Here is a 26,824-nt window from a genome sequence, read left to right on the forward strand (position 1 = left end):
AACAAGGTTTATTATAACTAGGTTAAATTATTTTAATATTTTTTACATAAAATTTAATATTTCAGGTTCATTTCGCCGCCACCCCGCGCTCCAACGACTCTGAAGATTCTCCCCGCCACTCGCCTCCCAACATGTTGCCCGCCCTTCCCAATAATACCCCCAATGCAGCTGACACAAACAAAAACAATCTAATCAAATCACCACCGCCGCCAGTTCACCGCAACCAATCCTTGCGCAACGGCGGTGGTAACGGCAGCGGCAATAATTCTGACAACAGTTCGGGCCACAGCTCGCTAACGACGCCGCACTCCGGCCCCAGCAGTTTAGACTCCGTGCTGTATGACGACACCCTCATTGTCATTGAGAAAAGCAATAAAGAGCTTGAGCTGCGGTTGGATGGCAGCAGTAATAATAGACAGAACGGGGCATCGCCGATTAATGTGAACGGTGGGAATAATAGTCGGCTGCAGTTGTCACGACATCGTGTGGATACAATCCACAACAACCGACATCTAGAACAGGAGGTCATTTATGAGGACGATGATAACGGAAATAGTCTGTTTAACGGCAAAACAAGCAATGGACATAGCTACAGCCCTCGCCACACCGGCAGTCTTACCGACATTTCCCGGTCATCTTCGCAGTCCACGCTGAAGCCAGACTACCAGCCCAGCGGTTTGGTGCCGCCGGACCATCCCAGCCTCAGCGACCTGGGCAGCATCGCCGATTTAAGTGCCAAGTTTCAGAGTTTAACGGCGCGCAAACTAATGGCGGGATTAAGCATTTCTAGCATTGATACATTGCTAGAGGTCAACATAGACGCAGAGTCAAAGATTGACGGCGGTAATAATGTGAATAACGGGCATAGCAACTTTGGCGGTAGCAGTATGAGAGATAAGTTAGAAAAGTTGGATGAATCTACCGAGACCATTGATTTTGGTGTTATATAAAAAAGTAAAAAATAACACTTTAAAAGTAAAATTATTATGATTACCAGTAAATGAAAGTGAATTAAAAATCATGAAAAAAGGGTGATTATTAAATATTTATTGATTATGTAATTTATTATATCATTTTATTGCATTTTTGTTCGAATATATATTGTAATCAAATATAACAAAATTGAAAAATTAACATTTTGAAAGAAACTTATTTTGACCTTTTTTGTTATTGCTTTACTACTGTAAGTACAAAAATTATGTGTTATTATATTACTATGTAAAAAGAACTATGAAATGTAAAAATGTGTAGTTTAAAATTTACAAAATTATTTTTAAAAATTATTCTGTAATGATCATATGTATGTACAAAGCTATATGAGTAAATCTAATGTCATTTAAAATGAAATATAAAATATTCAAATATTTTTTTGGTTTGTTTTGAACACGCAATGTAAGTTCTATAAAGCCTAGCCACCCGAATTTTGTCTGTATGTCCGTTGTTTGTTTATGAAAGGATCACTTGAAAAAGTTGTCGAATTCAGAACTTAATTTGAAATTTTAAACTCCTTCAATTATTCAACAAGAAAGATATAACAATAAACAATTTAATCATATATAGTAAAAATATTTTTTTGTATCTTTATTGAGATCTTGCAAACTCGTAAACCGTATGAGTTTTGCATTTTACAAAACCTTTTCACAGCTCCCTTCATAGTTTTATTTTATTTGCAAATTAAAAACTTATGATAATATTTTTACCCCCTATATACCTCCCATTCGAATATGCAAGCCATTAATTAAAATAACATATTTCGACGTCGGACACGTAGATGTGAAAGTTGAAGATTAGCTTTGCTCTAAACAATTAAAGGTATTCATTAATTTCTTTATTAAACTTAAACATAATTGATTTAACATTCTCCATCTTCAATATTCTTTGTAATCCAATCAATATAAGCTGAAACTCTTGTGTAGACACCTGTTTTGGAAATTTACCTGTTTACTTTTACCAACAATTCAAGCCTGGGATCTAATGGGATAAGACAATTGCCGATAAATTGATGCACATCCCAAATAATTACCCCTTCTGTAGATTACAATTAGTGGTTAATGCGATTGGACACTAAACTTAATAAACCAAACAATCAAAATTCAATAAAGTCCCCAAAGTTGTCAAACCATTCAATAAGAAAGCGTTATTATAAAAAAAATTGGGACTAGTGTAATAAACAGCCCAATGTCCCCTCCCTCCCTGAATTTAAATCTATCAATTCAATCTAAAAGCCTTGTTTGGATATGCAATGTTTATTGTCAATTGTAAAGAAAATTGCCATTTTTGACATGTTAATGCCAAAACAGACTCTAAATATAGTGAAACTTTTAAACTAGATGGAAATGGGAAACTAGAATTTTTAAGCGGGTGGGTACCACCACTCTCTGAAGTGAAATCACCCCTAAAATAACCTTTTTTTAAATCTAAAATGAAAAATAATGGGTTATCGAATGTACCTCCCCCCCTCCTCAGGTCCCCCTAGAGGCCTCTAGGGTCCGTATTCGCTATTAATAAATAAGAACACAAAAGTAATATATATTTGTTACTAAATGTAAACTGAGTGCCTGGTGCTGGGCTTCTACAATCAAACCTTCCATAGCTCACAATTCCAACAACTATAATTAAAACATTAAATAATTCTGTCAATAAATCAGAGATCTTATGTTACAAGCTCTATAAAAAAAATGGTGCATGTATGTTGTTATAATTATATAATAATCAATGCATAAATCCCCTTAAATAGAGTTAGTTGAACCAAATAAGACTTTAAAAATGTAAGAAAAGTATAATAAGAAAATTTCATGCAAATAAAAATTACACTAAAATTTGAATACTTTTTAATTGGGTTTACATTAGTATTTCATGAAATAGAAATATATTTCAAAACTGATTCCTTGGGCATGTAAGGAAACTGTTTCAGCATCTTAGGTCAAAAAGGGTCTGTTTTGTTAGCATGTTTGAGAGATACATGTAATGTTATGATCGAACATAAAAAAGAAACAGACTTTATATTACTGACACCATAACTACTTCCACCATTTTTGATATGGGAGACACAAACAAAATTACTCTTTCTGTAGATTATTGCAGAAAAAGTTTTGATATGGCTAGTTTTTTTATTAAGTTTTAATAAAAAGGTCCCAAAGCTTTAAACTAACAAATGAGAGAACTTGTTTATAAAACTTTCGGAACAATTAGTAGCCCCAAGTTCCCTTACTATCTTTTAAAACCTTATTTTAAGTCTGAATACATATAATCCAGGCAAAGAAAAAAATAATATAAATTACTTTTCTGTCGTATTTACATAAATCAATGTGGGGGAAGGGGATTGGTTACAGCAATTTCCTCTTGAGGCAAAAGTCAGTTTGGTGAAAAAAGTTACCTGTATGTTTTCCTTTCTCCTCTATTATCAGAGGACCTCCACTATCTCCCTATATTAACAGTACAACAGTACAAATTAGAGATGACAAATAACATTTGTAGAATCTCTATTCAAGGTTTGAATGACAAATACGATTCGTATATGTCTAAACTAGCGGCTACGCCCTTAGAGGCCTCTAGTGGTATTTAAATGTTTTTTTTTTATTTTAAATATCTAATTTGAGAAATATTTTGTCTATTTGTCAATCAGCTGTTAAATTCATGTCTCTACGCAGCGCCACTTCGCTAGCGACACTATGCGGCGGAAATATTTTAATTTTTTTCGATTTTATTGTGATTTCTCTTGGAAGGGTGGTGGTACCCTCCCCCAAAATAGTTATAAACCTTCCCGGGACCTAAGAGTGGCTACCCTGTTAAGGAGAACCCGATCGGTTCAGCGGTTAGCGAGATCCTTCGGTACAAACACACAGACACACAAACATCCTGTTACTTTAGTATAAGGATTAGGTGTTGGAGCTATTCGTTACGAATATAGATTACGGACACTCAATACATAAAAGCTTTGCATAAAAAAGTGATTTTTAAACATATCTCTGTAGCAGAATGTTTCATTAACTATAATACAGACCCAAAAAATAGCTGTAAACCCGCAATATTTTTATAAAAATCTTCCATTATTCTTTATGCTATTTGCTGCAATTTTCTTCTTTACGAGGAAACACTTCGATTTTGTAGGTTTTTAAATGGATGATTACATCCATGTGTAGCGAAAATCATTGATCGGCAGAACAAACAAATTTTATACTTGATGCTCTTTGGCACAGGGAACCTTCACTAACAATTTCAGCTGTCTATCTGAATTATCATCAGAGAAAATTACCCTCTTCCATAGTTTTACAAAAGTACTGACGGACACTAACACACAAAGTAAACTATAGGGTAGCTTCGCTACTACAAATGAATGAAATACTTACAGGGCAACCACTTGTGTTAGGGTAGAAAGCGCACAATTTTGATTTGTCGACTTGGTAGCCTGTCAGTTCGGTACAACTTCGATCATCACTGCTTAAAACAGTTTGTTTTGTTGCTCTAAGTTGACAGGAGGGACTTCCATGACTTGGTGAAACTGTATCTCCCCATCCAGATACAAGTCCTGTACAAGAGTCAAATGCTTTGTTTACTTCCAGAACCGTGAATACACCCCTAAAGGCTTCTAAGGGCATTAAGGAGTTTTTCTTAAAGGAAACAAAGATTTTTTAAGGGGATAGATAATTTTTGAGTGAAAAATATTTCAGAGAGGGAGGGTAATAAAATCTTCACCCCACTCTCCTCTGGACGTCCTTGTACATCTCACTACTTTTCAGCATAAACAAAATGTTAAATTGGTCAAAGCATCTTTACCTTTTTTCTTTGTATAATCAGAGTTGGAGGTGGGAAGACAGGCTGGGTATACTTTACTACTAAACTTCATCTTAGCAACTTTTAGGAGAGCAATATCATTATTATGCCCATCATAGTCATTTTTAATAATCAGCTGTTCCACCTTGGTACGATGCATATCCTGGCATATGTTATGTTGGCCCAAATAAACACGAATTTCATCTACTGTATTTGGTCGTCCTTTCTGCAAAGTTAATGATTTATGATACTCTATTTAAGACTGGCGGATGCTCCACAAGTATCTAGCGTATCTGTAATCAAAGAGTTATATAATGGGCAGAAAAATAGCCTAAAGCCATACCAAAATCTAAAAAGAAAAACCCGGGACCTTAATGAAGCTTTCCATAAAACGAGTAGTCAATCTTTTTAGTTGTTATTGATATATGAAGCTTCAGACAAAAAACCTACTACTTTGACTTTATATAATAGGATATATTAAACAACATTAGATTTCAAGAAAAAAAGTACCTTTTATAAAAAAAATGTACTTGTCTCAATTATTCTTTAGTACTTTAGCCTCCAAAATTAAAAATCTTATGAGAAATAAATAAACATAAGACAAAATTTAATGAAAACTATATAATACCTTCTCATCCATAACACAGTGTGCAGCAGTAAGAATATACTTTCTGTTCAACACAGTCCCTCCGCAAGTGGTCACAAGTCGTGAACTCCCGGAAACCAGGTACACTTGATGGCGGCGGGTGTACCATCATTGTCGCATAAAAAACCTTAGCATTAACAATAATTTTCTGCTTGCTGTCACTAGAGTGTGGTATTTAAAGTAGGGGAAATACCAACATAGTTCCATGATATAGTTTGTTGTCTGTTAGGTGTTAGATTACCCTATAATAGAGGCTTTATATTGCGAGATCATTGTTCAAGATACTTCGAATCAAATGAGAATACATATTTTAAAAAAATTAATGACTAGTGAGGTTTATTTTCCATTATCTTTTTCATCTCAAGAAAATTCAACAATAACTCAGTAACCAAACTTTTCAATGGATTAATATAAACTACAAATTAATGGGTAATTTTGTTTATCATTATTGGGGATGCACAGATCCCTTATACTTTTCTTGCTTTTCATAAATATATCATTTTTGTACGCAAATGATGGAACACCTTGGTAGGGTTTACTATGAGGTGGCACCTGAAATCATTGATTACTATATTGAACAAGTTTTTCAAAATAAAAATTTCAAAAATTATTATGAGACTCATTAAAAGATACCCGATTATACGCACTGATATAATGCCATAATTGTATCAATTGAAATTTATAAAAGCAGCTATGTTGTTATTGAATCAGAGGCGAGTTGAGGGTTAGCCCCATAAATATTAAGTTACCAAGGGGATGTGAATATTTTTCTTTTTTTCATTCCCTTAAAAGTTGCATTGTTAATGACTAGCGGCTGTGTCCCTAGCCTCTAAGGTTACTATTCAAAGGGAGAGGGAGAGGGCAGAAAATAGCAAAAAAATACCCAAGGACCTATGTGATGCTTCCCTAATTTTACCAACTTAATTAGTTTAGAGTCTTAACGGACCTTAAAACAATAACTACTCTATATTAGATTAATAGAAGTGCTGACAATGTTTAGTAGGCTTTACCCACTTTCATTAGATTTTACAAGATACTAATACTATTCTTGGCTGGTCTAACCAACAAAAAATCAACCTTGTTTCAAAATCTTGTTTTTGCTGCGCTACTTATAGACAACATTGAACTTGTTTACTTATTTTTATTAATTTATATAGTTTTCCATGCCTTGAATCCATTCCAAATTCTATTCTTAGCTTTGCTTGTAGTACATCCACATGAATTAATTTTACATTCTACTAAAGAAATAATTATACAAAAAAGTAAATTAATGAATATTAAAATCTTCATCGCTCCTCAATGAAGATAGAGAATTAACTATTTGCTGACAGAAAATTAATTTAAAATGACGTTTATTTTCAGAATTAACAAGTGTAAACCTTCATCTAAAAATCTTGAATTGTACAATAAAAAGGCATTAATTAGTCAAGAATTAATTCATATTATTTTATTAAGTAAATGTACTTTGGTATCCGAATATTAGTAGTTGGATGTGTGTGTAACTAAATAAGAAAAGTAATTACTCGCATCGTATTATAAACAGCTTTCCGCGGATATAAAATGTACAATTATAAGATTTAAACCGTCTTTTAGCCCCGAGATGTCGAAGGCACGGGCTAAAAAAAAACAGTTTTTAATCTTTTGATTGTATATTTTTATATTCGTAGAAAACTGGATATAATAAGATGCTAAACATAATTATTCCGAATGGCTGAGAACCGGTTCTAATAATCGGTTTCAAATTTTTACAACCAAAAGACAAATAGTTTCAGAATAGGCTATGTTTCTTAACACAATGGCTTTTCAGGGACGTCCAATGTGGGTGGGAGGGAGGTTGGTAATGACTTGTTTTACAATTAAGTTTCTGAAAGGTAAAGAGAAGGTTTATAACTATTTTGAGGGAGGAAACTTCCACCCTATCAAGACAAATTGATCCTGAAAAGGAATTACCACCCCTGCAGGCCTCTAGGGGCGTAGCCGCTAGTATGAATATAATACAGTTATTTTCCTATCTAACTCTCTTGCTTTCTTTTTTTTACTTTTTAAAAGCGAAGCTTTTCTATAATTAGGGTCGGTCCGTCCGTCCGTCCGAGATAGATAGCTTTTATTCGTTAATTTAGGCATGTTAGAATTGTCCTATCGATTTCAAACTTTGCATGATGATTCCTGTAGTCGTTAGGTACGATTTAGAAAGCGTAGCATCTCTATAATCATTACCAGAATGTCCGTACGTCCATTTTAAACATGTTGATTTTTCTACTTTTTTAACAACAAATTTTTATGTGATCTAATTATCCGTTTGATCCTGGGACAACAAAGAACAATATTATAAGCGAAGAAACTCTATAATCAAGTCCTAAAAATGTAATTATGTCCATAAACATTATCCTGTATCAAGAAGTTTTTCAACAAATTTACTTTTGTTTTGCTTCGACTCTTATACTTTTATATTATGATTATTCAGTTTGACACTATACAAGTGTTAATGTCCGTTTGTCCTACCGTTTCAGTGCTTCGCTTTTATGGATTTTGTCATCCTTGTTTACTTTGTTTTCCTCTACTTTCCCTCTCAAAATATGTCCTAATGTTTATCTTTACCATGTAAACAGCTTTGCTACTATTGCAATCTTTCTTGTTTTGTGAAGAACCCAGCAAAAATGTATGAAACAACATCAGGTTTTTGGCGTTGCTTTTAGCAAAATTAGCATAAAAATGTGTCAAGTAAAAAGGCACAAAAACTTACCATATAAGACAGGTTATTGCGTAAATTTTTAAGGATAGGGTAATAAATATAAAAGTATACATTTATAATCTAAACACCTACCTGCCCCAAGTGATGGAGACCGTCTGCTAGCAAATTGCTTTCTGTTCTTTTGTAGGGACTCGGCTGTGTTTATATTTCTGACGCTATCTGACGTTAACGGACTTCAAAGAACCAACACAAAATCGGTACAGAGTTACATATAGCTCATGCCCCCTCGCCCTCCCCCCCCCCCTATTCTTGTACTTTATTGATAGGGTAACTACTTTTAGAGCGTTGTATGTCTGCTTTTTAACTTCATCTGTAATAACCTTACAGTCATTTAGTATCATACACAATATATCCATTTGAATAAAGTATTAATGTTTTTTGCATGTCCGTTAAGTTCTGGAAAAGGTTATACTGCTTAATTATGATTATCATGTCGTATCTATAGTCTTTTGTTGTTATAATAGCAACACTAAAGTTTAATAGAATGTTCAAATTATTTGTTTGTAGATATTTTGAAATTTTGTTGTTTTTCCATAAAGTTCAACAAGTATTATAGGATCATATTCATCAAATAGACATTATACATTTCAATCGATATATTATTACTTGGATGCTGTACCAGATTTTTATGTACTCTGATAAAGTAATATTCGCAGCTGGCTAAAATAATGATATAAATTTTCTTTACACTCTCCTTTCTGGATGAAATAGTTGACTTATAAATGAGGTCCATATTAGCAAGCTAATCTAACGACAAATTTTTCCCTGTCAACATATTCACGTACATCATTTAAATTTCACGTGATTTTAATATTTGGTATTTTGTAGAATAAAGCAGGGCATCTTACTTAAGAGATTAGTCAATGGCTTACAAATTCTTGTACATTCCCGATGATGATAAACAAAATTCACTCTTCTGGGTATTAAAATTATAGTTTGAACCAACCAATCAAGATTAATTACAAGTATTCAGAGTTTGAAAGCTAACTAATGAAAGAACTGAGTACTAGTATAATTTAAAATCTATTATGAAATTTATGATGAAAATTCACGAATGCGGCCTGGTTTTCATTTGGATCAACAAAATTCTCTTTACATATTTTATTTTTGATATACCTCAACGATGTTAGGAAAAGTATATCAAACTAAAATGTAAATTTGTTAATGTTGCTAAGTATAATATTGAAAGCCGATATTACAAAATTATGCCAAGAATATAGGTAAATTAGAATTGTAATATCTTAATGTAAAGGTTCTTTAGCTTGCAAGGTTTAGCGACTTTTTGGTATTTTTATTCACATAAATTGTTCTACAATATTTTCTATTTTTACCAACATTCTGTTTTTTTTTAAATAACCGTATAAAGGCCTTTTTTTTCAAGCTGCGCTATTTATGGGATTAATTGTCATTGTAACGCCATTTTCATTTTGAAAGCTTTTAAGTTTTCTCATTTACAATTTTGATACTTCATTTACCTCTCTCTACATCTAATATACATTTTTATGTGTACAAAAACACGGCTCAAAAATTGTAAAAATCAGCACAAATAATTTAATGTAGTTAGGGTTTAAAAATATGCGTTTTAGCACAATTTTTTTAGAATATCATGTTTTTGCTGTATATATATTTTGGGAGTATAATTAGTCTAGGGAGTATTTTTGGATGCTTTACATACATTTAAATTTGAAAAAGTACAAATGTGGAAACTTGGGCTATCTAATAATTTTAAAAAAATACTAATGGTCAAATATTTTTAATAATTAAGTGTAGTTTGCAAAATAGCCGCAAAAATTCTAAAATATAGAAGCAATCTTGATTTATGAACAATTAGCGACTCTACTTAGATGATAAGTTCTTATCCAACCGCAAGTTTGAAATTCAGCCGCAGCCATGTGACGCCATAGATATGTTACGATTGTTGTTACAGAAGCGAATAGAACCAAGACTCTAATATATTGCTTCCCCATAAAGTTATAATGTCGCAGTTTTGTAGAAAAATGGGCAAATTTTATAAGGAAACACTTTAAAAATAGCTTAAAACCATAAATGCAACAGACCCAATAGCTTATTTTCTAAAAACCACAACAAAGTTGGTCCAGCGTGCTTAAGGTAGACGGAAAAACATCGATCTACTTTGAATTATAGATAGGTAGTTTTATTACAGCTTTATACAATAGGGTAATGTTCTAGGAAAAATTGATAGAAAAAGCCAACTTTGATTTTGTAAGAATTTCGTAGAAATTTATTCAATAATGCTTATTTAATATTACAAGGATGAAACAATTTAGAAATACAAAGAAATTATTTTAACTTTAATAATATATTTTTATTTTATAAACAATTATTGATAAATAGATAGGGCAATGGGCCATGAATTGATCTTTTCCAAATTCCCAATAAGTGACATTTATCCTTATAAGCTTGTAAATATTATGAATTTTTAAATTAACTTACATATATGCCATTGTACTCTCCATAAATGTAAAATTACAATCATAAAAATTAAACAATAATTGAATTTATAATAATAATAACGAAGAAAAATAGTAATTTACAATTAAAGTTATTGTATTTTGAGGGATATGCGGAAAGTGTCAAGTGTGACGTCATAAAAATACGCCTACAGAGGAAAAGTGTGCAAGGAATCTCCTAAAAAAAGAGAGATGAATTTTTATGAGGTCACACATGACACTTTCCGCATATCCAATTTGAGATGAGCTTCACTCTCTGACCTCGAGTAGAGCAGGGTAGCTGGATTTAAATGGGTTGAACAGACCTAGAAACCTTGGCACCTCGGATTTGTACCTAAAATAGTTTATTAATACATTTTTTATATTAATTTAGTCCGTAGGGTAAGTGTAGGGTAGGGTTTGTTGACCTAATACACAAAGACGTAATTAGGACACATATGTAGCTTTACTTAAAACTATAATCCATTCAGTAGTGTAGTTTTAGAGCTTTTATCTAATGTTATTATTATATCACACCGATCCCTCATCTTAATGGCCACCTTTCTAAACAGAACTTTCAACATCAGGACCGTTTGAAATAGGCTTTTCAGGAACAGCCCATTAAAAGAACCTTTTCCTTTTTTAAATTACTTCCCTAATCCTCTTTTTTTACTACCATTTTGTTTTCTTTCTTTTTTTGAAAGGAGATAGGGGGTGAGGTTGTTGTGGGGATTGAAAAAAATTACCAGCCCTTAAATAATATTTTACCTTGTATATAGATTATATTTTCCAGTCGTAATAGATTCAGAAAGCAAAGTTGATCCTTGGAACAATAAGGCAAGTAGAACAGCTCCGATTAAACTCCAGTTAATCAACCTTAAAAAAATTTACTTAGAATCCTTCAAAAGATTTAGGAGAAAAAAGACGATAATTGTCAACGTAACTTACAGACAGGCAATCACTCTTAAGGTGAAGCCTCGTTACTTAAAATATTTTTTTTCAAATTTTACAAGTTACTACTTATATAGTAGGTCAATTTAAGGGATCTTAATGGATATACAATGGACGATAAATTGATGACATAGAGCTATACTTACGAGGCGCCAGCAGAGACTGTGTAGAGATAGAACACAAACCATATTGACATCTCAGCTGTAATAAACAAATACAAGATGAGTCATACAAAAGTTAGATATACCAATGATTTATATAGACACAGTAGACTATTTTGTAATTAGCTACAGGTATTTCAAGTATAGGTGTGCCTATATAAATGACGTCATACTTTCCCACCATTGGTCATTTAAAATGTATACTGGCCTGTCATTGGAAATATAGTCTGTGTGTTGGCCCATCATTTGTCATTTGTATTGTATGCCGTAATTTTTTTTATAGGCACTAGAGCTTCCATATATTTTAAGGTAGGTTACACAATTTTGTAATTCAATCTGCATTTTTAGGATAAGTAGTGATAAAGCCCCAAGAGAATACCCAACAATTAGTTGTTTTTTTCAAAATGAAGAAAAAAATCTAGGTTCTATTATCTTCTATACCTCTAAAAATTTGGATTGTCTATTACTCCTGACAATAGCCTAAAACATGAACAGGGCCAATACTAAGCTTTTGAAAAATTGTGGAGTGATCGCACGAGATAAATCAATTTTCCTAATCCTGTATCATTTAATAGTATTTTTTTTTCGTCCAAAGCTAATGATCTCGGGAAAATATTGGAGTAAAAGTCTAGAGAATATTACATTGTTTAATCCAATCAAAAGTCAACTTTCTCCATATAAATTTGAGCTTACAAATTGAAGAACGAGTTTAGAAAGTTGTAGAAAAAGAATCAGTTTATTGTCCCCTCTGTGATGGAGATTTAAAAACAATGCCTGTGTAATTTGGATGCCTGCAAACACTAAACAGCTCATGACAGGGAAATCCAACACTAAAAAAATAATTACATTTTGAATAAGGGATGTAATGATAAGTTAGTTATTTATAAACTAAAACTTCATTTTAAAAGTATTAAAGAAGTAAATATCAATAGTTTTGCAAGAGTAATACGTAGTGTACACTATGCATGCTCTGTATATTAAATGATCTATCCTTTACAGAACAATACATGTCGCTATTGTTAAAAAGATACATAATTTAAAAAAAAGATTGTTTTAAAGTAAAGAAGCAAAAAAGTAGTCAAAATGCTTAAATATCAAAGAAAAATTTGGATGTTTTAACAAGATTATTATATTCTTCAACAACCCTCTCTGATCTTTAAAAAATCATATCAAAATAACTTCTGATAGCCCGTCTCCTAGAATTAGGCATAGACAAAACATTATAAATTGAAAATCCTAAATTATAGAATTTATTTTCAATATAAATATCCCTGACAATAATGTTCATCCCAAGAACAATGGAATAATTTTAACCTTGGACATCAGAAACAAATAATCATAAAACTAGATCACTGTGGGCTACAATTGAATCAAGACAAAAGAAAGTGCCGAGCCCTGGGACCTATGTAGGGTGAAAATATACATAAATCCTTTATGATTCCAGGTGAAGACAAAATATTTTAGCGGGGTCTTTTGGTTTTTTTTCAATTTAAAGTTCTGAAAAAAAATTGAAAAAAATATGAAAATCTTTAATAAAAAACAAACAAAAAATAATTTTTAATATTTTTTTTATTTAAAGATACAAACAACTTATATAAATATTATAAGCTTTAAAAAAATCACAATTTTCAAATTTAGACTTTCAATTTAAAGATTTGTAGAAAAAACCTAACAACAAATTCTAACATATTTCTGATCAACATAGCAATAAAACGTCTTTTGCAAAATCTTTATCATCAAAAATAAATAGCACTTACTAAAGACTTTTTTCATTTAAACTTATACTTTTCACATTATTTAACTTTAAAGATTGATTTTTTTAAAAAGAAAGGTTGCGTGATTTTTTTATTCATAATTAATTGCCTAATTTTGAGATTCAGATAAAAAACTTTACTTCTTTATATTAATGGATAATCTTCTAGCAGCGGCTACGCCTCTAGAGGCATATGAGGCCCTTGGGTTGGGGGGGAAGTCGAACCCCCCTTACAATTACAGTTTTTTTTTGAATGAATAAGTCAAAAACATTTATTTTGGAGAGTTAATTCTCTTGGGATAGCGGTACCCTTTCCTAAAATAGTTATAAACCTTACCAGGACATATGAAAAGCTACCATGTAAAGGAGAACCATAGTTCACAAAGACTCACATAGAACCTGTTACTTTATTATAAAGATGCATATATACACAGAAACTCTACAATCAGAGTATGTCTGTTTGTTCATCCGTCTGTATAAAAACAATACAGAATATATTTATTTTGCTATAGCGGCTACGCCCTTAGAGGCCTTTAGGGGCACTTAAGAGGTATAGAAGGGGTTGAATTCAACAACTATATTTTTATTTTTGGCTTAAAAAGAAAAAGTTTTTTTTGTGTGTTGTGGTCCTTTTTTAAGGGGCGATTTCTCTTCTCTTTCTCAAAAAAAGTTATAAACCTTCCAAGGACCAATGAGAAGCTACATAGTAAAGTAAAAAAAGAACCATATCAGTTCTTAAGCATCAGAAAGATGGACAAACAGACATCAATCTATTTTGTATCATAAATAGTGCTTTAAAGCAGGGAGAGAAATATCATCTGGAAAATTAAAAGTTATATCCCTGTATAAATAAGATAGGATGTCCATGTGTTTTTTCTGTCTGTGCCTGAAGTTCTTGCTAACCGCTGGACCAATTTGGTTCTTCTTTATTGACCTATCTTTTAGACTGATATAGGATCAACATATTAAGGAGTAGTCTAGTGTCTATTAATCCTTATATAAAAGTAACAGTTTCTGTGTCTGTCTGTTTGTGTGTGTGTGTGTGTGTGAGGATGTCTGTCGGTACAGAAGATTCTTTGTAACCGCTTAACTGATATAGTTCTTCTTGGTTCAAGTTTTTCATGGTCCTGAGAAGTTTTGAGTTTAGAAAAAATTAGTTCCTACCCGACATTTAAAAAAAACTTTTTCTTTTACATACTAAAACTGAAAGTAGGGGAGGGGTCAACTTCCCCCCACTTATCAAGGGCCCCTAGATGCCTCTAGGGGCAAAACCGCTAGTGATAAAATAATTTTTATCTTGAATTATGATTAAATTGTTCTTTTTTCATTTAATAAAATATAATTGTAATTATCAACCTCAAAGAATATCCAGAATTAGGTAATTGGATTTAACAAGGGAAAAAGACAACATCCATAATTAGTGAAGCTCTTAAGTTTAAAAGAATACAAATAAAGAAAATAGCAAGTGTAAAATACAGATACAAAAATATATTAATCAGAGCGAGATGGGACAATGGGCTGTTTATTAGACTAGTCAACATAGTTTAATATAGGAATTTGTTATTTGTTATTGGTTCTTGGAAGGTTTATAACTTATTTTGGGAGGGTACCTCCACCATCCTAGGAGAAATCAACCCCTAAAAAGGACCCCATTTCACACACAAAAAATAACTTTTTCTTTTTAAGTCTAAAATAAAAATCTAGTTGTAAAATTCAACCACTTCTTCCCCTCTCAAGTGCCCCTAAAGGCCTCTAGGGGCATAGCCGCTAGTACCAAATAAATATATTCTGTAATGTTTTTATACAGACGGATGAACAAACAGACATACTCTGATTGTAGAGTTTCTGTGTATATATGTATCTTTATAATAAAGTAACGCATTCTATGTGAGTCTTTGTGCACCAAGGGATCTCACTAACCACCGAACCAATATGGTTCTCCTTTACATGGTAGTTTCTTATGTGTCCTGGTAAGGTTTATAACTATTTTAGGAAAGGGTACCGTCACTATCCCAAGAGAATCAACTCTCCAAAATAAATGTTTTTAACTTTTTCATTAAAAAAACTGTAATTGTAAGGGGGGGTTCGTCTTCCCCCCCCAACCTAAGGGTCCCTATATGCCTCTAGAGGGCGTAGCCGCTGCTAGTAGAGTATCCAATGATATAAAGCAGTAAGGTTTTTTATCTGAATCTCAAAATTAGGCAATTAATTATGAATAAAAAAATCACGCAACCTTTCTTTTAAAAAAATCAATCTTTAAAGTTAATTAATGTGAAAAGTATAAGTTTAAATGAAAAAAAGTCTTTAGTAAGTGCTATTTATTTTTGATGATAAAGATTTTGCAAAAGACGTTTTATTGCTATGTTGATCAGAAATATGTTAGAATTTGTTGTTAGGTTTTTTCTACAAATCTTTATATTGAAAGTCTAAATTTGAAAATTGTGATTTTTTTAAAGCTTATAATATTTATATAAGTTGTTTGTATCTTTAAATAAAAAAAAATATTAAAAATTATTTTTTGTTTGTTTTTTATTAAAGATTTTCATATTTTTTTCATTTTTTTTTTCAGAACTTTAAATTGAAAAAAAACCAAAAGACCCCGCTAAAATATTTTGTCTCCACCTGGAATCATCAAGGATTTATGTATATTTTCACCCTACATAGGTCCCAGGGCTCGGCACTTACTTTTGTCTTGATTCAATTGTAGCCCACAGTGTAGAACAAATGTGTGGCCAAAATTAGCGTAGATATGAAATAGTGACTTAAGAATTAAATTTACCCTGTCAAAAATTGTGCCAATATTATGTCAACAGAAGTTATAATGTCATTTTAATGTCGATATGTCAATATTATCATCTACGACAAATTTTTCTTAAAATTAAATATTCGATATAAACACTTGGAATTTGATATTGATAACATGCCAATCATTTTAACAAAGTTATTAAAGGAGTAATTTTGTTTATGATAAATCGAGAGTTTATCCTTTGTCTTATCCCCTAAGATCCCTGATTCTTATGTTAATTTTTAAGGTATTGTAAAGTTGCCACGCTTCCAAATTTGATGTTTATAGAATAATAGATCTTCTATAAGGTTTAAACAATAAGACGATTTTAACATTTCTATTTTTGTAACCTTAATTTAATTACATTACTGTATTGTCATTCGAATGACAGACTGGTGTATTTACCAATCTATAGTGCAGGTTTGCTAAAGTGTATACAATTTTTGTGTAGATTTTTCGGTCTGTCTGTCAGTCTAATAAAATAAAGAATCATCAAAATTTCAAATTTACATTAGGCACTAATGGTTTGTATATTTAAAAACCATTTAGTCGATGTAAATTATATAAAAATATTTCAACAATAGCATGTCGGTTTTATGTTAGTCACTTTAACTAAAGCCAAATAGCCTTAAAAATTACATATTAGAATAAAAAGAAAGGGCTTTAGATTTGGTTGGTCAGTTGTTTTATTAGATTTTAGAACATAACTGATTAACAATCTGCCCAAGAAAGCTAATAAAATATAGTTTATCAAATCAAGTGTTTTCTAGTTAGCATTAATAAGATTTGAAATGAAAATGTACACTTTATTAATGTAATTGCTTGTCAAATACAAATTTCAAATGATTTTACCAATGCTAAACATATAAATCATCAATTCTAAGTGTTGGTCTTCCAAAAATGTGTAACATTGTTACTACAAATGAAAGTACATGCATTGTTTCATTTTCTTCCGCATTTAAAATTAAATTTGTGCTGTCTTTGAAAATAGGAATATGGATTTATAATAAAAAACATGACACGGTTGGACCCTCAGATGTCAAAACTTTATTTTAGTGTTTGGCCAAAATGACTTAGCAATTGTATCTGTAAGTACGTCTAATACCCTTTGCTATTTTTAAAATCCTAGAAAATTTTTTTTGCAAGAAAATTGCATAAATTCACAACCTTTTTTAGAACCACTACATAACTCGAGTTTTAAAACTTTTTATATAAAATCCTTTTTACAAAAAATATCAATAATTACTTAAATTAAACCTGAAAGAAAAAAAATCTCATTACACGTGTTAATTTGCATGTTTTAGGTCTTTTTTTGAGGAAAGTATAACTTCCACATTTTTGACAATAATATATTTTTTTAACATTTCAAAGTAAAATATAATAAAACCAAAACGATTTTTCTTGAATTATCAGTTGAAAATTTCATCAAACATGCAATTTAAGTGATGAAAATTTAATAAAATCATTTTTTGAATGTTTAGAATTACCAATTTTCTACATTTAAAACAAAATGTTAACAAAATTTAAAAACATTCTAATATATAACTTTAAAAATCAATAACATTTTATAAAATGATGTTTTAAAAAATAAATCATTAAAAGGTATTAAAATGCATTTTAAGTTGCTTAAAATTAAAACCAGAATATCTTTTTACACTTTATTCTTTGTAATAGAGATTAATCGTCATTTGCTGAAAATGAAACATTTAATAAACTAATTGAATCTTTTTGTGACCATGTTTAAACTTTTTAATTTTTACACTAAGGTGTTTTTTAATGAAAATCTTTGTTGAATTCTCTTTTGCGACAAAAAAAGAAAGGGAATTTTTTACTATTTCTAGGTTATCTTATGTAATTTAAACTATATAATATGAAATAATTTTTAATTGTCTTTCTTTTGAGCCACAAAACACTGTAAAATGTAACATATATGCAAAAAAAACCATTTTTTTAATGAATATTATAATATCCTTATATGACATTGCGTCAGAGCTTATTCTCTAGATCATATGTTCATGAAAAGTAGTCATAAACTTGGAGGGTTGCGCTATTTATTAGAATATTAAATAAACTTGAATGGTAAAACTATTAGCATAGCCTTTGTCAATTCAAATGCTTTAGGTATATTATTCGGAAAGTTAGTTAAAAAAAAAAAGAATTTGCTGTGTATACTGTTGAAAGACTTTCAAAAATGTAAATTACAAAGCAATCCTAAAAGATCGGGTCGTAGGCGAGTCTTAGTCGGGGGTTTTCTGATAGCAAATATTGCGTTATTGGTATACAATGTAAAAAAAAACATTTTAAAGAAATTCTTTAAATAAAACCCAACGTGTATTGGCAGTACAAACATCTTAATGCTAGCAGACATATGTTTATCAACATTTGCAGAAAACTATTTCCACAAGAAAAATTATTCAGGTTTCTACTTCACAATTTTAAATATTTCTTTCTGATAAAATGTTTGACATATATCGTATAATCATTTACCAAAAAAAATATTTTGATAATTTAGATTTCAGAGAAGATTAATCCTTTCAAAAAACTAAGACGACATTTTGCATCTTCTGTCATGACATTTTAGAAAAAATATAAAAAAACAAAATTTAGTATGAAAACTATTTTCATCGATTTTTCTGAAGGCACTATCGTATTCTGTGGCTTTGTTGTTATCATTTACTTATATCAAAAGTGCCAAACATTGTACCCTAACTTAATCATTTAATAAAAAACCAACCGTGATGAAAATAAAAAAATATTGGTATACAACTCTTTGCATGCTGCAACTTTTATCCACTAATAATCAAAAGAATTTAGCTGTTAAAGGAATGGTACAATTTTTATCTGCTATTAAAGGTTTTTTTCATTATTTTCGAAACTTTAAATATTACCAACATGTGCTTATATACTTACTTGTAGGGATGGTGCAACTTTTGTCCACTATTGATGAGGGTATTTATTAGTGTGGGAGTCTTACTATAAAATACAGGGATGATGCAACTTTAGATCTAACCAATATGTGCTTATACACTTACTTGTAGGGATGGTGCAACTTTTGTTCACTATTGATGAGAGAGTATTTGTAAGTCTGGAAGTCATACTGCTGTTGATCTGCTGTGTATTCAATGTAGACCAGCAAAATTATACTAAAGATTTGAATACCTTATTTTGTAATATAATAAAAATCAACAATGTGTAATAGTGCTCAAACCAATCTACCAATAATGAAAATACAATGCAAGTTTCACAACTTATCAACTGAATGATTCAAGATTTTTTAGTTCTAATTGTTTAATTTTAAATTATAATGTGTATTGTGTATGTATGTTTTACTAAAAAAATAAGGTATTTTCCTGAGAGTTAGAGCATAGTCTTCCCATGAATCTAATCTTGCATATTTACTAAAAAAAATATTCAAAATTAATTACCTTTCTTATTTTATGAATTTTTCAATTTAGTATTTGTATGATGCTCCCTTAGAGAAAGGCCTTTGCATACCATTTTTATCTATTTTATTTAATTTCTTTTAAAACTATTTATTAACTGTATTGTGTCCATACGTTCCTCTGTCTGACACAAAAATTTGGTTCTAAAATATTTTCAAAAATATTTACAAAGTCTAAAATATTGAATTTTGCAAAAAAAAATTTAGTCGGAGAGGTTTAGTGAATTTCAAATGATATCTTAAGTTTAAATTTTGTAATTTAAAAAAAAAACTCATTGCATAAAGTAGCAAAGTTTTCTTGTTTGCCAATTATGATCTCACTAACCACATTACAAATTAAGTTCTTAAATTAGGAGAAGCTTCACATAAGTCTCTGGTAGTTTTTATTCAATTTTTGCCCTCTCTCATGAATTCCCTTTTGAATACATAGCCCCTAGATGCTAAGGGCACAGCCGTTTAAAATATATAAAGGAAATATTACCTACAAATAACCGCTGGACTGGCAGTCAAAAACAGTAAGATATTCTGAAATTTATTCAATTTGTAATAGATAAAATAGGGACAAAGCCCAAATTGTGTTAAAATTGTGTCAAAAATAATCCATGTGACGTAACAAAAATGAGGGATTATCCATCTCTTTTTTTAGGGGTTTTCTTTCCCCCTTCTCTTCTCATCTCCCCCATTTTATTACGTCACATGGATCATATTTGACACAATTTTAGCACATTTTCAAAATTCTTACACTAAAATTTTAACCTCTAATTGTTTTATTTGTGTAGATTATCTAACTAAGGAGGGAAGGGATGAACATGAATAATAACACTTGATTAAAATATAACAGTCCCCCAACAATTAAAAATTAGCTATGTATTAAGAATAATAACATATCATGTTTTTAAAACATACAATAATTGTCAGCTAGAAAAAGCAAAATTTTTACTTTACAGAAATTAATTTAATTGCAATGCACTAACCCAAATGGAGCTAAAACAAGGATGACAACATTCATAAGTAGCAAAGCAAAAAAATCATCGATTGACAATTAAATAACCTTATTTTTCTTTTGTAGCATTACCGAAATCATATATTACATGCTTATTTGTACATGGAATCTGCACCAAAATTTCAGCGGTCTCTCCTTAATAGCAGCTGATAAATTCACATTGCTCTCATTCCGTTTCTTACACTGACAGACGAACAGACATTTAGAATAAGAGAGTAGCTTTGCTACTGAAACTTTTAATACCTGATAGATACAGATGAAAGAGAAATTAAAGATGGCACCACCAATCCTAGTTCCAACTATTGGCCATTTTCTTACATAATTCCACCTTCATAAAATTATAATACTGTTATGTACATGATTTGATTACTATATGTTTTTGGAGACATAAAATGTCACTCACAAGATATAAATCTTAGATTTTTGTTGGATGTCTGTAGATTTGATTGCAGTGGCGTGCGAACCGAAGTGGGCATTTGGGGCAATCGCCCCCCCCCTAGCGACCAAAACGCCCCCCCCTGCCCCCCCCTAGCCACCACCCCCCCTGCCCCCCCCTAAATGTTGAAAAATGCCCCATTTTGCCCCACCCTGGTCAACAAAAATGCCCCTTTTTGCCCCCTACCCTACAAAAAGCAAAACTATCCCAGTTTCCAAAAAAAAAGATCAAGAAATACTCAAAAAACAGACAGTTGCTATTCATTTAAACTTACCAAATTTTTTAATTAGTGTAGAAATTAGGTTATAATCTTTTTTCACTGAACATAACAAACCAGGTAATAGATAGTATTTTATTTTGTATAATATAAACTTTTTACCAAAGAAATTTTGTACATCCCCAATGATGATACACAAAATTACCCCTTATATATATTACAATTAGTGGATGAAATGTATGGAAACTCGACTTAATTAACCAATCAATCAAAATTCCATTAAAGTCCCCAAAGTTGTTGAGCCAACGAATAAGAAAATTTTATATGAAATATTGGGGACTAGTGTAATAAATAGCCCAAAAACCTCTCTCTCCCTGCATATTTGAAGAAAAAAATTTGCGCTTCGCGCCCTTCCAAATGGTTTCTGCTTTTTATCACATTGCATTGTATATTTTGTTTTTATTTCTATAAAAACATGTGTAAACAACAAATATTTAATCAAAAAGTTATTTTATATAAAAAAGAAACAGCGTTGATATTTATCTAAGCCTTTTTATCAACACTGTATATCTGTCTAAATGAATAACTATATATGATGTCATTTTATTTTCAGGATAAGTTTATCATTTTTTTGGTGTACATACCCTTACAAAAAGACATGTTTTTTTATGGCAATTTTCATTAAAAACCCTTAAAACTATCTACACTCCATATTCCTAACTTATTAAAATACGCCACTCTTGTTGTCTTTAATTGATTTTAGTTCAAAGAGGGAGTAAATATTTTTAGGTGCGCTTCACGCACCGCCCTTATAAATCCTTGGAAACACAACTAAATAAAAAATTAACAGAGTTTTAAAGTGCCATTTAAAATGGGTAGGATATGTTGATATAACTTTTTAGCTTCTCTATAATTTACTATGGCTGTCAGTACGTAATGCTAAGGGGGAAATGTGATTTTTTTCAACTGCAATTAAAGATAGAAGGCTAAAACTTAATGTTAACATTCCCATCATTATGGAGTATAATTAACTATTAAAAATTCATGGAGGTCGGACTGCTTTTCAGGACGTTTTTGGCTATTTTTGTATCTTTTAAATTTGGGGTATAGTCCCTTTTGTGACATTCCTCTTAAGGTGCATTTCATCGTATTTTCACAGTAGCTTTTCACCTATTTATAGCTCCTGCGGGGCCAATTGCCTAACCCTGCGGGGAAATCACCTGACCTAACTTAACCTAGAATAACCTATTAAAAGCTACTATGAAAATATGACGAAATGCCCTTTAACCCTTAACGGTTGGGGGGGGGGGGGCGTTGAACGCCCCCCCATCCGGTTTTTTCTATCTCATTTTCTGTGTGTGAAAGATAAAGAGCCCAAACTGCTTGACTTTTTAAGTGTGGGTATGAGACATAACTGAGAGTTGAATATTTTTTGAATATCTCCATCCTGGCGGGCACAGGATGCCAGCAAACATGGCAGGGTCATCCAGGTAAAGAGCAAAAATATTTTTTTGACTTAAACAAAGCAATTTATCTTACTAAAATACTAAAATATCCTCTAGTAGTACATCCTCATATTAAATACAGGTGTTCAAGTCAATTTTAGGTTCCAGATATGATCCTGCAGGTCCTGATCCTCTAGGTATCCAGAAATCTTTTAAAGGCTCCTGTGGCCGCAATTTTTGACTTAGAGACTTCAAATTTCAAACTTAAGCTTATCTTGCATGTCTACATAATGTATTAAAATTTCATAAAGATCCGCCGCCGTTTTCCCGCCGACCGCCGACTGCGGCGGCTGGCAGCTGCCAAGTACAGCTGCGGCCGCTAAAATTATATTTTGATATTTCAAATATAAAATTTACATAAAGAAAAATATTTTCTGCAAAAAATTTTTATTCTAGCTTCAAAAATAAAAAAGTTACAGCCGTTTGAAATTTATAAGTAAAAAAGAACCTAAAAACAAAGGTCGTTAAATAAAAGGGTGAAGGAAGCGAAAATTGACCTTGACTTACTTAAGGTCGGAAATTTATCATAACACAGGGGACTTGCACAAAATTTTTTAGCTCTCTATCTCTAATAGGAACTGAGATAATAGGGGGGGGGCGTTGAACTAAAGAGACTATACCCTAAAGTTTTCCATATTTCTAAGAGAATTTTATATCTGTAGATGAAAGGACAAGTAATTTTTTTTATTTTTTACATAGTTCTTTATATCTTTGGTTTTTATGGTACGATAAATTTTTTTGTGGATCATAATATTTAAAAAAATAAAATTTCTTGCTGTTTCGAGCATCCAGTATGTAATTTACTTTGACTGTCATCACACAACATACAGGAAAAAGGATTTGTTACTTTTTCTACCTAAAATATATATTTATTTCAACAGATGCTCTTTAAATCTACTTGTTTGTATTCTTATTAATGATTTTTTGTGCTTTGCTACTTAAAGATGTTGTCATCCTTGTTGTCATACAATAAAGAAATATTTAAAATCAGTTTTAAATATTAGGTTAATTTTTGGTATGAGTGTTTTTATCTCCCCCCTTTTTTAATGGAGTATTCATCCTTCCTGCTGAGATTTTATAACATCCCCTTCCACCCATAAAAATGTTTTGTGTTGGGGGGGGGGGGGGGGAAGGTTAAATTATCTTCTGTACTTTTTTTTCGAAGATGCTTTCTAGCTCCCTTCCCTTCGGTCATTGCAGGGTGGGAAGAAGGGATGGGGGAGAAGAGATGGGGGGGAAGAGATGTGGGATATAAATGGGAAATAGGGATGGGGGAAGGGATGGGGAAGAAGGGATAAGAACTAGAAGGCCCATAATCATATAATCCCACCCCTTACAACGCCCTTATTTAAAATTAGTATATATAATCAAAATGCCCCCCCCTAAAGCAAAGTGCCCCCCCGGGGCACTTTGATTTAGGGGGGGGCAAAATTTTACAAAATCTTCAAAATGCCCCCCCCTAGACAAAGTGCTTCGCACGCCACTGTTTGATTGTTCTTTATTTAAAGATATTGAAAGGTAAGAAAATCGACGATATTTAAACTAATTATGATAAAAAAACAGTTCCTTAAGTGGATTAAATTTTTGGTCGAAAAGTTTGAACCAACTTATTAAGTAATTTGCCCTTCTACTTTTTAACATAGCGTACATTATCCTTGAATAGTATCGGAATTACCAGTCCTATTCAGACTAGAGTGGCCAACCTTGATATCTCTTACCTGTAATCTTCCCCTCCAACCAGGGTGGCCAATCTGGGCATCTGAATTACCTGAAATTTACCTCTCCAGACCAGGGTGCCCAACCTATGTATCTGAATTACCTGTAATCTTCCTCTCCAGACCAGGGTGGCCAACCGTAGCCTCCACGACGAACAAAATTGTACGTTAATCTAAAAATAGAAAGAAAAAAATTTTAGCTCAAAATGATTTCAATTTTTTTGTTAGTTGTAACATTAGATCTTCACCAAACCATTCATAATTTGAAAATAATATTTTGGTTTAAAATCAAGCAAAAAAACTTACCTTAAACCCCAAACTGAAGCAGCCAAAGTCATCAACCAAAGTCTTGTGTTTGGATGGTATAATGTGAAAATCCATGTGTACGCCACTAAATATAGATAAATAAATTGCCTGAATGATCAAGTGGTTCAAATCAACAAATCTAATCTGAATAGGTTTTCTGTACAATATGTAGATATTTTGAAATTTTTGCAAATTATGGAGAATAGTTTTAATTGGTTAGAAAAGTACCCTTCCCTCCAAAAAAATATATCTAGGGGAGTACAGGCACCACAGACAGGTGATATATGGTGTAAAGAGTGAACAAGGAAACTGTTTACCTGGAAGCAAGCTCCAGAGTTTGTCCACCTGGCTCCAGTTACCAGTCAACTCTCCTTGAAATAGGTTTTCATTAATCAGCAGCTTTTGTCTTTTTACATAATGTCAAGTCTCATTCAAAACGGGGTTGATCATCGAGTAGGTATTCTTGAGGGGTTGACAACTTACCATTTACGAAAATTATGGGGGTGTATACTATGGTCACACATACCTAGAAAAGCAACTATATCCTAATTCTACCTCCATTCAAATGGCAATGGAGTAATCATGTTATAAACTTAAAATCTCACCTCGTTACAATTTAAAAGGGGGGGGGGGAAGTAAAGGAAAAATTTTGTAAAATTAGGTACTGGTAAGCCTTGCAGGTATAGGCCCCGCAGGATTAGCTATAGAGAGAAACTTACTCTACCCCATTGATTTCAATTAATTTTATAATAAGGTAGTTGGTTTTTATAGTTCCATAGGATAAAGCAACGAAATTTCAAATTATTACATACCTGTTACAAAGCAAACAGCTGCCACGATAAAACAGGTATAGAAGCTCATGTCGACTGCCAGATCACCAGAAGTAGAACCAGAATATAGGCGGGTCAACCAAACCTTCCATGTGTTTAAATCCTAGAAATATTTACAATTTTACATCCTTATATAAAGTAACAAGATGTCTATGATTTAGCCTGTCTGTCTGCCTTTTTGAACGAAAGATCTCGCTAACTGCTGAACAGACATGGTTCTCTTTTACAATGTAAATATACTTACTAAATGAACTTTTCCATTTAAAAAAAACTTTATCTTTTAAAAATTTAAATGGAATAGGAGAACAATTTCGGTTTAGCTGTTAGATATTTCCTTCAGTACATACAGACATTCTGTTGCTTTTATTTTATGATTAATTACCGGTAAAGGGTATCCCTTATCTGGAGACTTGTCATAGTTAACAAATAGCACAGCAAGACTGATGAAAAATACTAAATAAGCTGATAATATACATTTTCGTGTTTCTGACATTTTCTTTCTAAAAAAAATATTATTTAATAAAATAGTTAGAATATAATTATGTCATTAATATGTCAGCAATGGCCACTTTTTTATTAAAGCCGTTTACTCAAAATGAAAAATAAAAGAAGTACATAATAGTTATTTCTCGCATCGTATTATAAACAGCTTTCCGCGGATATAAAATATTCAGATTAAAACCATTTTTTTAGCCCGGATATGCCGAGGAACATTTTTATATTCGTAAAAAACTGGATATGATACGATTCTAGACATAGTTTTTTTTCGTTTGGATTAGAACCGGTTCCTATCCACAGGATTCGAATGAATACGAGAATAGTTATTTCTTTCATCGTATTATAAACAGCTTTCCGCGGATATAGATTGTACATTTTTATATTCGTAGAAAGCTGGATATAATACGATGCTAGACATAGTTTTTTCGTATGGATGAGAACCGGTTCCTATCCACCGGATTCGAATGAATACGAGAAAAAATATTATTACAGTCTTGGCGCTTTATTATATCATCACAAAACTGGCAAATGTTCAGCTATTATATAATCATAATTAATTATGTAGTCTTGAGGCACAACAAAATTACACACCTACTTAAAG

At 31.6% G+C, this 26,824-nt stretch overlaps 3 protein-coding genes across 6 annotated transcripts in view; 1 reads left to right on the forward strand and 2 right to left on the reverse strand.

The window, feature by feature from the left end:
• The window catches only part of ko (Stork-head domain-containing protein knockout), a 142,456-nt gene extending 141,092 nt beyond the window's left edge, over positions 1 to 1,364 (forward strand). For all 4 annotated transcript variants that reach the window (XM_080150938.1, XM_080150939.1, XM_080150940.1 and 1 more), the window contains one exon: positions 66 to 1,364. In XM_080150938.1, coding sequence (XP_080007064.1) covers positions 66 to 950 — 885 coding nt within the window. In that variant the 3' untranslated portion in view covers positions 951 to 1,364. The remainder of the gene's footprint in view (positions 1 to 65) is intronic.
• Positions 1,365 to 1,813: 449 nt separating this feature from the next.
• Positions 1,814 to 6,752, reverse strand: LOC145311903 (chymotrypsinogen A-like). The gene is made up of 8 exons (XM_080150941.1): positions 6,587 to 6,752; positions 5,944 to 5,971; positions 5,402 to 5,505; positions 4,777 to 4,999; positions 4,350 to 4,528; positions 3,377 to 3,425; positions 2,559 to 2,609; positions 1,814 to 1,920 (listed from the first exon to the last, which is right to left on the reverse strand). The coding sequence occupies exons 1-8, from the start codon at positions 6,707 to 6,709 to the stop codon at positions 1,853 to 1,855; spliced, it is 825 nt and encodes a 274-aa protein (XP_080007067.1). The 5' UTR covers positions 6,710 to 6,752; the 3' UTR covers positions 1,814 to 1,852.
• Positions 6,753 to 10,385: 3,633 nt separating this feature from the next.
• LOC145311906 (uncharacterized) lies at positions 10,386 to 26,221 on the reverse strand. Its single transcript, XM_080150945.1, has 13 exons — positions 26,108 to 26,221; positions 25,708 to 25,828; positions 25,213 to 25,266; positions 24,896 to 24,980; positions 24,694 to 24,762; positions 20,960 to 21,044; positions 20,195 to 20,238; positions 19,622 to 19,669; positions 19,304 to 19,414; positions 12,508 to 12,563; positions 11,719 to 11,773; positions 11,390 to 11,497; positions 10,386 to 10,976 (listed from the first exon to the last, which is right to left on the reverse strand). The coding sequence occupies exons 1-13, from the start codon at positions 26,216 to 26,218 to the stop codon at positions 10,892 to 10,894; spliced, it is 1,032 nt and encodes a 343-aa protein (XP_080007071.1). The 5' UTR covers positions 26,219 to 26,221; the 3' UTR covers positions 10,386 to 10,891.
• Positions 26,222 to 26,824: the final 603 nt, after the last annotated feature.

The sequence above is a fragment of the Acartia tonsa genome, chromosome 2 (assembly GCF_053477335.1).
Source record: "Acartia tonsa isolate MP-2025a chromosome 2, ASM5347733v1, whole genome shotgun sequence".
NCBI lineage: Eukaryota > Metazoa > Arthropoda > Copepoda > Calanoida > Acartiidae > Acartia > Acartia tonsa.

Bases quoted from the DNA above. Each gene is read 5' to 3' on its own strand.
- LOC145311903 (XM_080150941.1), bottom strand. From the start codon at position 6,709: ATGAAGATTTTAATATTCATTAATTTACTTTTTTGTATAATTATTTCT. The intron at 2,610-3,376 runs GTAACTTTTTTC...TTTTAATTATAG, and splicing joins GGAGAAAGGAAAACATACAG to TTGTTGGAATTGTGAGCTAT. The intron at 1,921-2,558 runs GCACTCAGTTTA...TTTCCAAAACAG, and splicing joins TTGTAGAAGCCCAGCACCAG to GTGTCTACACAAGAGTTTCA.
- LOC145311906 (XM_080150945.1), bottom strand. From the start codon at position 26,218: ATGTCAGAAACACGAAAATGTATATTATCAGCTTATTTAGTATTTTTC. The intron at 20,239-20,959 runs GTATTAAAAGTT...AATAAATTTCAG, and splicing joins CTTTCATCTGTATCTATCAG to AATATCTTACTGTTTTTGAC. The intron at 19,415-19,621 runs GAAAATACCTTA...TCAAATCTTTAG, and splicing joins GACTATGCTCTAACTCTCAG to TATAATTTTGCTGGTCTACA.